Below are 11734 nucleotides of genomic sequence, written 5' to 3' on the forward strand. Positions count from 1 at the left end.
ATGGATCATCTTTCCTTTCAGAACCCTCCCACCTGCCTGATCTTCTGACAGGAAAAATACTGTAATAATACAAATACCCTGAGAGCTGTGAGTGTAGATGTGGGGCATTAAAGGAAACGTTTGCTTGCAGGATTGTGACGGGAGATCACGTGTAGTAATGATGACTAAATGCTGTGACTGCACGAGTTTATGTAAAAATTTTCTTACCTTTATATTCAAAAGAAAGATGCAGGATGTTTGTTTTGGAGAACTGAGGAGTGGGAGGGAATGCTCTATGAGTATTTCACAGGTTAGAGAAGAGAGAGCTCTTCAGGTATATTTTCCATGGAACGACTGTATTCCTATGTCACTGCACTCTTATTGCTGTTCAGAAGGCACAGCCCTAGCCTGGGACCTGCTTTACCTACCACATACAACTGAAGAACCACTGGTGCTCATCTTTGTCACTTATACACTTTTACAGTATGAATACTGACTGAAGGCAAAAACTGTATGAAACAGGACTGAGGGGGACCAGTTGCTTTCTGATATTCTGTACAGAAAGTCCTTTGGGCAAAGACTTATTGCAGCAATTATTTATGCAGAGTTTTTTAAAGAGTCTTTGCTTTGGTGTGCTGGTACCTCATCGTTGAAGGGAAGAAAACACGAGCTTTTGCTGCTTAGATCTTTGAAAAATGTCCAGTTAGATGCATTGAAAAATTTGCTCAAAGTAAGCTTACATGTATTGTGTTTAAGAAAGGAAGTCATATTCAACAACCATTTTCTATAGACCAGGCTATTTTAGAGATGTGTCAGCTGAGTTTTCTGAAGTCATGCTTCACTTAGGAAAACACTGGTATTTTTCCTGTGTCTTTGTCAGAGAGTTTAAATCAAACAAAGAACCTTGAAGCAGTAAAGATTTAAAGATTTGAAGGGATGGGCTTTAGAGTAAATGTATCCTGTTTTTAAGGAAACAGACATTTGTCTCTTCATGCTGTACTGCAGGTTTTTGTGCTTTGCGTGATGATGGGAATTAGTTCCAAGCCAGGCTGATGATTGATTGAACTGAGTCAACTTTTGTTGAGGTTTCCAAAGCATTGCACAAGAGGTTTGAGGAGAAAAAGTTTGGGGGCATGTGACAGTTAATCTCATTAGCAGTAAGAATGAAGTTTAAGCACACTGTTCAAAATTTACTCAGTTCTGTGCTGCTCTTTGTTTTAATTAACAATCTCTTGCATAGATTGGGAGTGTAAACTTCTTTCCACTTTAGTCCAATTAAATCATGCTTGGAAGCTGTCAATGGTGGGGGCAACTCCTCCCTACCCCCCTTCTTTTAATTGTTCAGTGAGTCTGTTGAATAATGAAAGAATTTGCCTGACAGGGTTTTGTAGTGTTTCGTCTTCTTGATGAATTATTTCAGAGGATAGACGACAATGCATTGGAATGACTCATCCAATTCCTCAGAAAGTGACAATGAAGCTCATTCAGCCTTCACACAGACTGAGCACAACATAGTTGCAGCTTACTTAATAACAGCAGGTATGGGCATTGGCAAATTGTTATGTAACTTTTTAAAATAGAACTTGTAGATCTGAATGCTCATTTTGTACAGCAAGAGTGATGGTATTTCATTTTGTATTAGAAAGCTGTCTGATGTCTTTTCTCCATGTTTACTGACAAGTTAGCAATCAGCTGCCTGACTGAAATATGCAGAAACATTTGAAGTGTGCAGAATCTAAACTTTCTGCTCTGTATTTGAAGGCAGCGTTGTGCCTCAAAAAATACATTTTGTTGATATGTAATTATAGAAGAGAGTGAGAATTAGTTTCTGCCAGCTTGCAAAATAGATAAAAATAGGGCATAGCTGTCACATCTTGCATTTTTCTGTGATGTGCTTGAAGCTATCTTGAGATTTCTCCTGGGCCACATGTTTGAAGTAATATATGTGTAGTCTGAGCATGTGAGCGGGTGTCTGTTAGGGGGATGTAAGGGGAAGGGTTGGAATGTGACTTAGAGGGAGGGAGCTGGTCATTAATCAGAGAAGAGCAGATTCCAGTTGCAGCTGTATTTTTCACCAATGACACGTGTTAGAAAAGCACGCTGTGAGGCTTTACATTGTGGTTTTTTCCCGTGACTGCAGTGGTCTTTGGCTAAACTTGAATAATTATAAAATAATTCTTATTCTCCCCTTAAAAACTTACTCATTATATAACCACAGCTTCTGAAGCAGTGAGTGCCATAGTAATGAAATAATCCAGCTAACCAAAACAGAAACCTACTGTGTTTAAAAACAGGCCTTCTATACCTTTATTATGGAGAATCAAATCAGTTTAGTCTTTATTCATTGACTGTACCACAAATTTTTCCAAGTTGTAGTTAGATTTTAAAATACTGTAAAATATTAATTTATTTTACATTTATTTGAAATAGTATTGCTGATGGTTACAATGTTTATTTAGCATATATGTCTGAAGTGGTGAGTATCAAGTTGCTGTGCTGGAGAAGTGGGTATTTTTGAATGCAAAGACAATAATTTATTTAAGGTCTTCGGAAAAATTAATAGAACAGCTACACAGAGCAGTAGGTTTCTTAAGAAGCTGTAGAGATAAATAATTGCCAAGTATTGGAAGCCTAGCTATACCTCTTATATTTTTATTAAAATTGATTATGTAGTATGTAACGAGGTGATATTTTCAGATAGTTTTGACCAGCTGGTCAAACAGTTTGGGATCAAAGCTATCGTTGGTGATCATAGGGTATCAATGGAATTAGCCAGAATCAAGCCAGCTCTTCTTAATCTTGCATGGAAATTAAGTGTCATGGGAAAAAAAAAAGTTGGATTACTTTGCATTTTTAGGTTTTTTTCAAATTTTTCTAATTATAGTTGGGGGAGTCTAATAAATCTTTACTCTCTTAATGAGAAATGTTTTTGACAATGAAGTCCATAAAATATTTGAAAGTATGATTGATTGCTTTGCACCAGCCTTACTGCAGCAAATTTCACATCTGGAAGATTTAAGCCTTGTTAATAAGCAGAAGTGTAAGAATTAGAATGAAGTCTGAGTGCAGTGTTCATCATTATGCTGCTCTTTAAAAGACTTAAGTGTTTCTCTCTTGTTTTCTGGGAAGGAAGTAATTGTTAAGCATTACACTGGTCAGTGTATTCATTTTTGTAATGACAGCAGGGATACTCAGGCTGCAGCAAGCTCTGCTGCCTCATGGATGTCTTTCTGCTTGTAGTGGTGAATGCTCTGGTATCATTTTAAAATGCTAGGTGGAAAGGTAAATTCCATACATGAAAAAATTCATGTACCTGAATTTTTTTACTTTGATGCTACTACCTAACATTGCCATGTCCCACCCTAAACTATGTCCCTAAGCACCATATCTACACATTCCAAGGGATGGCAAGTCAATCACTTTCATGGCCAGCCAGTTCCAGTGCTTGATAATCCTTTCAGTGAAGAAAATTTTCCTAATATCCAAAAGCACTCTTCCCTGGGGCAATTTGAGGTCATTTCCTCTCACCCTGTCGCTTGTTTCCTGGGAGAAGAGACTGACCACCACCTGGCTTCACCTCCTTTCAGGTGGTTGTAGAGAATAAGGTAATCCTTTTCTCCAGGCTGAACAACCCCAGCTCCCTCAGCTGCTCCTCGTAAGATTTGTGCTCCAGCACTTTGACCAGCTTCAATGCTCTTTTAATGGGCACTGCTTAACTGCTACCTGGAGAAACTTCATTCACCTGTTTGACCTGTTCCTCACAATCAGAGAAGAGATAATTTCTTGTATTTACATGTTTTTTCACACTTTGTTCAAGATGGAGTCTGTCTTTCGTCTTATATTTTGTTCTTGACAAGATTGTTTTTTTTCTCTGTTATTAGTTTATTTTAGTGATATTAACACTTTGAATTAATATAGGTTCCACTTTTTCTTCCCTGTTTTTCACTGCCTCCCCTTTCCCCACCTTACTTTTAAGGCTGGACTCTGAATTATTAAATTTAAGTGTGTCTAGAAAGATCTTTCATTCACCCTGAGGATATGAGTTTACATTCCTGTTGTATGTCTGATTTCATTATTGGTAGCTGTAATATCTGTTAAAACTTGCCTTGTAAGAAGTCTGCATTATTAAACTTGTAATTCTCCTCTGCTCCCTCTCTCCCAAGAGATGACATGCTATCTGTCAACAGGAGAGCTGACAGAACTGGCACTGCATAGGTTTCTTTTACTGTCGTGTTCATTTCAAATCAGATCCTCAGCTCCTTGTTTATTTAAATTTTAGGAGCACATAGGATCAGTGTCATCCATGAAATGTGTGAGTATATGAATATGATAGATGATGGCATCTGTGGTGCCAAAAGATGTTGGACCTCCAACGGGAGACCTGCACCTGAGAACAGACATCCTTGGTGGTGTTAAAAGAGAGATAGCTGAGGGGTAATTATGAGTTTGCCTCATTTGATTTTAAAATTACTGGATCTCAGGGGTTGGCAGGGGCTGCCTTCTAGATTAGGTGCATAACTTTTTTTTTTATAACCTTTTTATTTTTACCAGTCACCAACCTGGATTCTTCTTTACCATGGAGGTCAGCACTGTACTTGGTGGCCACTGTACTTGGTTTGAATTGTAATCATAGATGCATTTGAATTTCTGCTCTGCTTGTTGTCATTGTATCAAAAGTCTAGTTGGCTGAATCCATGTGAAGGTTGCGTAATTGGAAAAGCTTTTTTCTCCTATACAAAGAGGATAGGTGTCTATCCTCTTTGCAAACTTGTACTTGACTGAAAATAAGTCTCTTTTGGGACTTACATATTACAATAGGCTGCATTTTCTTCTGCATGTGTATTGCTGGCTGGTGTGTACCTTTTGTAAAGTTTTCCTCTTTCTGTTTTTACAGGAGTAATAAGCATTTGCAGTAACGTTGTTGTGTTAGGCATCTTTGTTAAGTACAAAGAGCTTCGGACAGCAACCAATGCAATTATTATCAACTTGGCTTTTACTGATATTGGTGTTAGTGGCATTGGTTACCCCATGTCTGCAGCCTCAGACCTGCATGGAAGCTGGAAATTTGGATATACTGGATGCCAGGTATTGCAATTCCGTTAGAGAGAAAGTTTCAGCACTTAAAAGCAAACTGAGAAATAATTAATGCCTCTACCTCGTATTATTTTAAGAGATAAGGTGGAGATGCAGAATGTGACTCTGGACCTGAAGCTGATGTTCTGTGATGTCAGCAATTTCTGGAGATGGTGTTTTGTGTGAATTTCACTTTAAGCTTATATTTACAATCAGAAAACATTTAAATGTAACCTTATATCTATCAACTAGGCATTTTAAAATAGCTTTAAGAAGGCTTACAAAATCAAATCCTGAAAGGAAGATGGTTATAGTAGCACAGGCACATTTGATGATTTTGTTGAGCTAAAAGTCTTTGATAGTGGCGATTGTTTTGATGGTGAGCTTGACAGATCTTGGTGAGTTCTGCTTGGCAAATGCATGTTCTTTTTGGATGGGACTAATAGGATATCCAAAGTGAAGGCCTCTAAGGCTTTTGGTCTCCATTAAAGATTTAGCCTACTTTTAAGATATGCCTATTTTTAAGAACAGACTGACTAATAAACAAATAGTTCCATAGCAGAGAGATGGCAGCCTTTGCTCAGTGTGTATTGTGATTTTAATTTACATAATTGATAGACTGTTGGGTTTAAGTGCCCAGGAATATGAGTAGTAATGTGAAAGCATATACTGAAAATGTGTCATAAGGCAAAAATTTTGGATATTTATCTAACAGATGCTCATCACAACCTGACATCACTTGCCTCAGTAACAGTACATTTAAGCTCAAAATTCAGTCATTGTTTGGCAGGAAGCTTCACTTTTAACATCTTTGGGTCTGGGTTGACTTGTGATGTGCTCAGGTTGATGAGATCTCGCTGAAGTGAGAGTTAAGACCACTTGAAGCACAGCTCACGTGAACCTAAACCAGATGAACCCCGTGATCTGAGATGGCTGAATGCCATGTGGTTCTGTTCTAACTGCTAGTGCCTTGTGCTCTGGCTCAGGGCTCTGTATTACTGGGGTGCCAGTGGTAACACAGCCATTCCAGTCATCCTTCCTGGGCTGGCTTCCTGTGGGATGACCGGGCAGATGCATTTGGAGCATGCTGGGGTTGCAGTATGTGTTGTTCTGTGCAAAAGACCTGACACACTTAAAAATGGAGCCTGAGGGGGTAAAGCAGTGGGTCACATCTGTGAAATCATCACAACAGATGAAAGAGTGATAATTCAGAAGCTCACATTTGCTAAAGCTGTAACTTTCTGGTGGATCAAATGCTCCTCAGGTTTCCTCAACATATATTGATAACATGAAATAAACCCCTCCAAACTCTGAATCTTAAAGTTTACTTATTGAAGGACAGTGTTTCTTTGATTTTTGAGACTACTGTCTTTAGGATTTCTAATGTGCACAAGCAGGTGCTTTTGAAATGTTTACTTTCTAATGATCCACCTTCAAATTTTCTGCATTAAATTAAGACCTTTAAGACCTTGCTTATTGAAGAGAACTCTGGCTGAATTGTGTTGATTGAGTACATAAATTTGTGCTTGCATCTTTGAAAGATTTTTCAGAAATTGTTTTCTTTCTTGTTTGTTTTAATTTCAGATCTATGCTGCCTTAAATATCTTTTTCGGGATGGCGAGTATTGGTTTGCTGACTGTTGTTGCTGTTGATCGTTACCTGACCATCTGCAGACCTGATATAGGTACTAATTTAGGGTCAAAACTCAGTCACTGTTGGGAGGAATAAAATTCTGATTTGATTGTATTGTTTTCTCATCAATGACTCCATAGTTAAAGTGCTGGGCAGAACTTGAACCTACAGTACCTGGTTGAGTAAGTTACCTAGTTGTCATACTGCTTGTTGAAGTGAAAAATTAATCATTAGGTTGTTAGTATGTTTATAAATTGTGCTTTTATGGCCATTTTCAGTCTTTAGAGGGCCACATCCATCCAGAGAAGCACACAAAAAGCCTCTGGTTGTGTGAGGTTTTGACCTCTGTCAAGCAGGTGTGTGCCTCTGTTAACACCCCTGGGTGTTTTTCTCTCCTCTGTTGCAGCTGTGTTGTAACAGTTAATTCCTCCCCTGCAATCTTCCAAGGATGTATTAAATGCAGTGTTGCATAATAAGCTTTTGGCATGGGGTTGGGATCAGGTATTGCCTGTATGATGAGTTGGAATGGGTGATTGTGTTCAAGTGGCTTTAAAGGCTGCAGGGACTGAGATGTGAAGCAGCAGAACGAAACAGGTATGCTGCAGTGTTTGGGACTGGAAAGGGTCTTTATTAACTCATTATGTACTTGCTGGAAGCCATTTGTCACTCTAGTTTGACATTGGAAAGAAGCAGCAGATGAGAATTTTGTCTGTGCTTGGCTGCAGGAAGAAGAATGACCACCCGAAGCTATGCCACTCTCATCCTTGCTGCTTGGATAAATGCAGTCTTCTGGTCTTCCATGCCTACTGCAGGCTGGGCCAGCTACGCTCCGGATCCCACCGGAGCAACCTGCACTGTAAATTGGAGGAAAAATGATGCGTAAGATTCCCCCTCACTCTTTCTTTTAACTTTGCTGGCTAGCTGAAGTCTAAGATTGTTTAAATCACCACTGTAGGAGCATAACTTCTTTCTGAAGTACGAAGTAAAATTTTTAACAATAATTTAAAACAATAGAAATAATGTAGAGCAAGTCTAGCAAAAAACCCCGTAGAAGTTGAGATATGCTTCAAAACTTCAGTACTTGTACTTTCTAATTAAAAAAAAACAGCTAAATTTTTCCTTATTGTTTTAGAACTTGTTACAAAATGTCACAATCAAATCAAAATACCAAATTCTTTGGTAACTTTTCCTGGATGGCTATTTGTAAGTTACTGTGTTTTGTTTTTCTGTCTTATCAGGTCCTTTATTTCCTACACAATGAGTGTAATTGCTGTTAATTTTGTTGTGCCCTTAACAGTCATGTTTTACTGTTATTACAATGTTTCCCGGACAATGAAACAATATGCCAGCAGTAACTGCCTGGAGAGCATTAACATAGATTGGTCTGACCAAGTAGATGTGACAAAGGTAAATGAGTGCATGTTTTCTTTTAAGCATGTTCTTTGTCTTAAAGTCCTATTTGCAAAGGGATGGTGCAGTCCTTTAAGTATATTGGTTTCCTACATTCCCCCTTTTCTTTTATACTAAATATTGGCTGATACTAAGCCTTGGTGAAAACTCTTAGCTTGACTTACCACACTAAATTCTTTATTTTTGGTCTAATACCCTCTCCAGATGAATAGCTGCTTTGAAGGCTGGGAACACTGTGAATTTTCCTTGCCTCTCTCCTTTGTCATTACCTAGAAATGTACCTCCAAGGTGCCCTAGGAGAACTTTTGTTCTGTGTCTGCAGAGTCCTTAGTCTTCCTGCTTGGTTCACAGATGTGTCTGGTCTGAAATGGATGGGCCAACTCTCACTTGAACTCCTGGCCTAGGAGTGAGAGTGCATTTCCAGCTCCCAAGCCGTGTAATTCCAATCCCTTGTTCTTTTCAGTCTGTTGAGCTTATCTCTTATGTAAGCACTAGCAAATGTGAGTTATGGCATGAAATGATATATCCTGCCTGGAAGGTTGACATTCTTTTAATGTATAAAAGTCCTTGAGAAATCTTGAAGTTCACCAGCTCCTTTGATTTTGTGTAAAGATGTGATTTATGGTTGGGCATGATGAAAAAGTGAGAGAGAATTGGACAGAAGAGTATGTACATATGTTTTTGAATTACTTATCAGTGCAAACAGCATTCCTTGGAAAACTTTCTCATTGCTACGTTCTGAAGAATAGTATTTTTACCTAAAAAGAGTAATTTGAGTGTTTTACTTTTGTGAAGAACTTTCAGAATACTTGAAACTAAGGATTGAGTTAAAAATTTAGACTCATGTTTGTGAAGAAAATGCATTTTTCCTATTTTGCTGTTGAAGATCCTAAGTTATATTTTAAAAAAAAGGAGAAAAAAATTAATGCTTTGGAATTAAGCAATATCCATCTTTGGAACTGGACTACTATCTACTTTTTGCAAATTAACATTCTCTAAGCTTTCTATGCACCAAACTTCTAAATGAAGGGGTTCTGTCATATATTTTGGTGTTGTGTTTGGTGTTGTGTTTGCCTTTAAATAGGGATCTTCTGTGAGAGTCACTGCTTGTGTATTGATTGTGCTCTAGAGCAGCTCATACAAAGCAGCTGTTTATTTCTTGTTTCTCATTTTGTTCATCTCTGAAAGACTAACTAGGAGCAGCACTAGAGAATCCTGTGTGTATGCAGCCCTGCAGATTTGGTTGGTTTTCCAGTGGTTTCCTTTGTCCTCTTGATTCATTTGAGATTCCCATTCCAGTTTCCACTACTGATTCATGTCCCTGACAAAATCCAGAAAAGTCTGTCTCAGTTGATGACCTCTCCTACCCTCTGCTACCCCCAGTTTGTCACTGTCCAGGTCTGGCTGTGGCATGGCATGTCCTGGGGTGTGGGCCCCAAGCTGCCCAGGTTGTCCTCTCTGCAGGCAGGCAGAGAAGACATGACAGCTCAGATACCTCCTCTGTATCATTCTTGAACATGTCTGTAATGCTTCATTAAACCAAGCAGATACTTCTGGGTTCCTTAACTATATGTCCTAGAACATTTGCTTTTTTTATTTAATGGTACCATAATTAAGCCTTATGAAACATTTTTATTAACAGCTGAATTAAATATTTGGCCTAATTTTTTGTCTCTTTTCATATTTATTGTTTGTAATAACATCCCAGAGTGACTTGTTATGAGGGTCATAATTCATGTGTGAAGTCCTCTCTGGTAATTTACACTCCTGATGGGCAGATTTAACATAATGAGTAGTGCTGATTTTGAAGGAATATTTTATGTAATGAAATGACTCCATGCACTGAGGTGTGCTATTAAATCCCCAAAGTGAGATTTCAGTGTAAACTGTAAGAATGTGTCAGATGTGCTTGTTTATATATTATTTAATTCAGGATAGCTCTGTTTTCAGTGTGTATGGTGAAAACTCTGTTTTCCCAGGTGTATGTGCTTTTGTTATGAGGTTTTGCTGTGAGGTCTTCATCTTGAGGTAATACTGATTATGTACCTGTTCCTCTCATTTACAGATGTCTGTTGTGATGATTATAATGTTCTTGGTGGCATGGTCTCCATATTCTATTGTGTGTTTGTGGTCTTCGTTTGGAGACCCAAAGAAAATTTCTCCTGCAATGGCCATCATAGCTCCTCTCTTTGCAAAATCTTCCACATTCTATAATCCCTGCATTTATGTCATTGCAAACAAAAAGTAAGTGTTCTGAAATTTGTCTATTTCATGATTTTAGCATATCATCTCAGTATAGAAGGATCACCTGTAAAACACGGCCAGCTGATTAGTGAAGAGCAAAGGGTATGGCCACTGGTAATTTACTGAAGATGACCTTTTGGACAGGAAAGCCTAAAGAAAATTGTAATGGTCATCATCACATCATCCTGAATTGATAAATATTTTTGAGAACAGACTAACTTTTGAAAGTCTCATTTGTGTTTTCTCAAGGGATTCAGTACAGAATTTAGGTTGCATCAGTAGTAGACTGGTTTTAATGACTGTGGCCTAAGTGTCTGGTCTTAGTGACATGTAACTGGTGTAGATTTTCGTGTTTGATTTGAGATGGATCATATTCTAATGGATTAGGATGGATTGACCCTTTTCATTAAAGTAAATAGGTTAAGCCTATTCTGATTTGAGCAAGCATAACAAATGCTCTAATCAAGCCAGTGTCTCTGACTGAGGACTGTGTTTTGCAAAGAGGCATTCTTCCTGTCTCTGCTACCAACATTCAAGCAGAGCCTGTGATCTCTGCCTAGGTGAACATAACTGCTGAGTCGATGGAAAAATATCTGTGCTTTTTTCCCATTCTGTGAGTTCATCTTTGTTATTGTATGAGCTGTATGCTCTCCTGGGATAAACTTAAGCTGCTGTGATCCCTATTTATGAAATGAAATTAGCTTTACACTCTTGTACCTGGAAGTGTAGAAGACCCAGGTCCTTTTGAATTCCAAATACATGTTTTTTTTAGTAAGTACATTCTACTAAAATTGAAGACTATTGTAATAGTTAAGACCATCTTACTAAATTTTCCCCTTCTCTTGGGTTCTCCAGCTAATGATCTTTCTGTTTTCCCTTTCTTGTGCTGGCAGGTTTCGGAGGGCGATCCTGGCAATGGTGCGATGTCAGACAAGGCAAGAGATAACCATAAACAATGCTTTGCCCATGAGTGTGTCTCAAAGTGCATTGACATCGCAGAACTCCACTCATTTGCCTGCATAATTACATGGAAAGGACTGAAATCTGGGTTCAAGTTAATTAATCTTTTGGACGATTTCTTTTTGAATAATAATCTTTCCCAGCTAGCTGGTTTGTGTTAGTCACAGTAATCTTTTTAGAGAAGCTAAGGAGACAAAACCTGCCAAGACTTTCGTTTTTGAGAGTGGGGTTTATTGGTCCAATATGTCTGTCCCAAACAAAAAAGGGTAGCAAAGTAGCTGTAAGAGCAAAGGGTAACTCTTACAGAGCTAGACAAGGTGACAGAGGGAACAGGAAAGACAGAAGTGCAAAGTTCTTAGGTTAAGTAACCCCAGGTTTTTCTTATGTATTAATTCCTTTAATGAGGTATTTTCCACCTGTTTCCCTTGAAAGTTTT

The 11734-nt window shown here is 38.3% G+C and overlaps 1 protein-coding gene across 1 annotated transcript; it reads left to right on the plus strand.

The window, feature by feature from the left end:
• Positions 1 to 595: 595 nt before the first annotated feature.
• RRH (retinal pigment epithelium-derived rhodopsin homolog) lies at positions 596 to 11361 on the plus strand. Its single transcript, XM_009101249.4, has 7 exons — positions 596 to 1518; positions 4874 to 5064; positions 6637 to 6736; positions 7410 to 7563; positions 7923 to 8091; positions 10160 to 10338; positions 11232 to 11361. The coding sequence occupies exons 1-7, from the start codon at positions 1413 to 1415 to the stop codon at positions 11359 to 11361; spliced, it is 1029 nt and encodes a 342-aa protein (XP_009099497.1). The 5' UTR covers positions 596 to 1412.
• The last annotated feature ends 373 nt before the right edge of the window (positions 11362 to 11734 follow it).

The sequence above is a fragment of the Serinus canaria genome, chromosome 4 (assembly GCF_022539315.1).
Source record: "Serinus canaria isolate serCan28SL12 chromosome 4, serCan2020, whole genome shotgun sequence".
NCBI lineage: Eukaryota > Metazoa > Chordata > Aves > Passeriformes > Fringillidae > Serinus > Serinus canaria.

Coding starts and splice junctions, on each gene's coding strand:
- RRH (XM_009101249.4), top strand. CDS start 1,413: ATGCATTGGAATGACTCATCCAATTCCTCAGAAAGTGACAATGAAGCT. Junction 5,065..6,636: donor TTGGATATACTGGATGCCAG/GTATTGCAATTC, acceptor TTTTAATTTCAG/ATCTATGCTGCCTTAAATAT. Junction 10,339..11,231: donor TATGTCATTGCAAACAAAAA/GTAAGTGTTCTG, acceptor TTGTGCTGGCAG/GTTTCGGAGGGCGATCCTGG.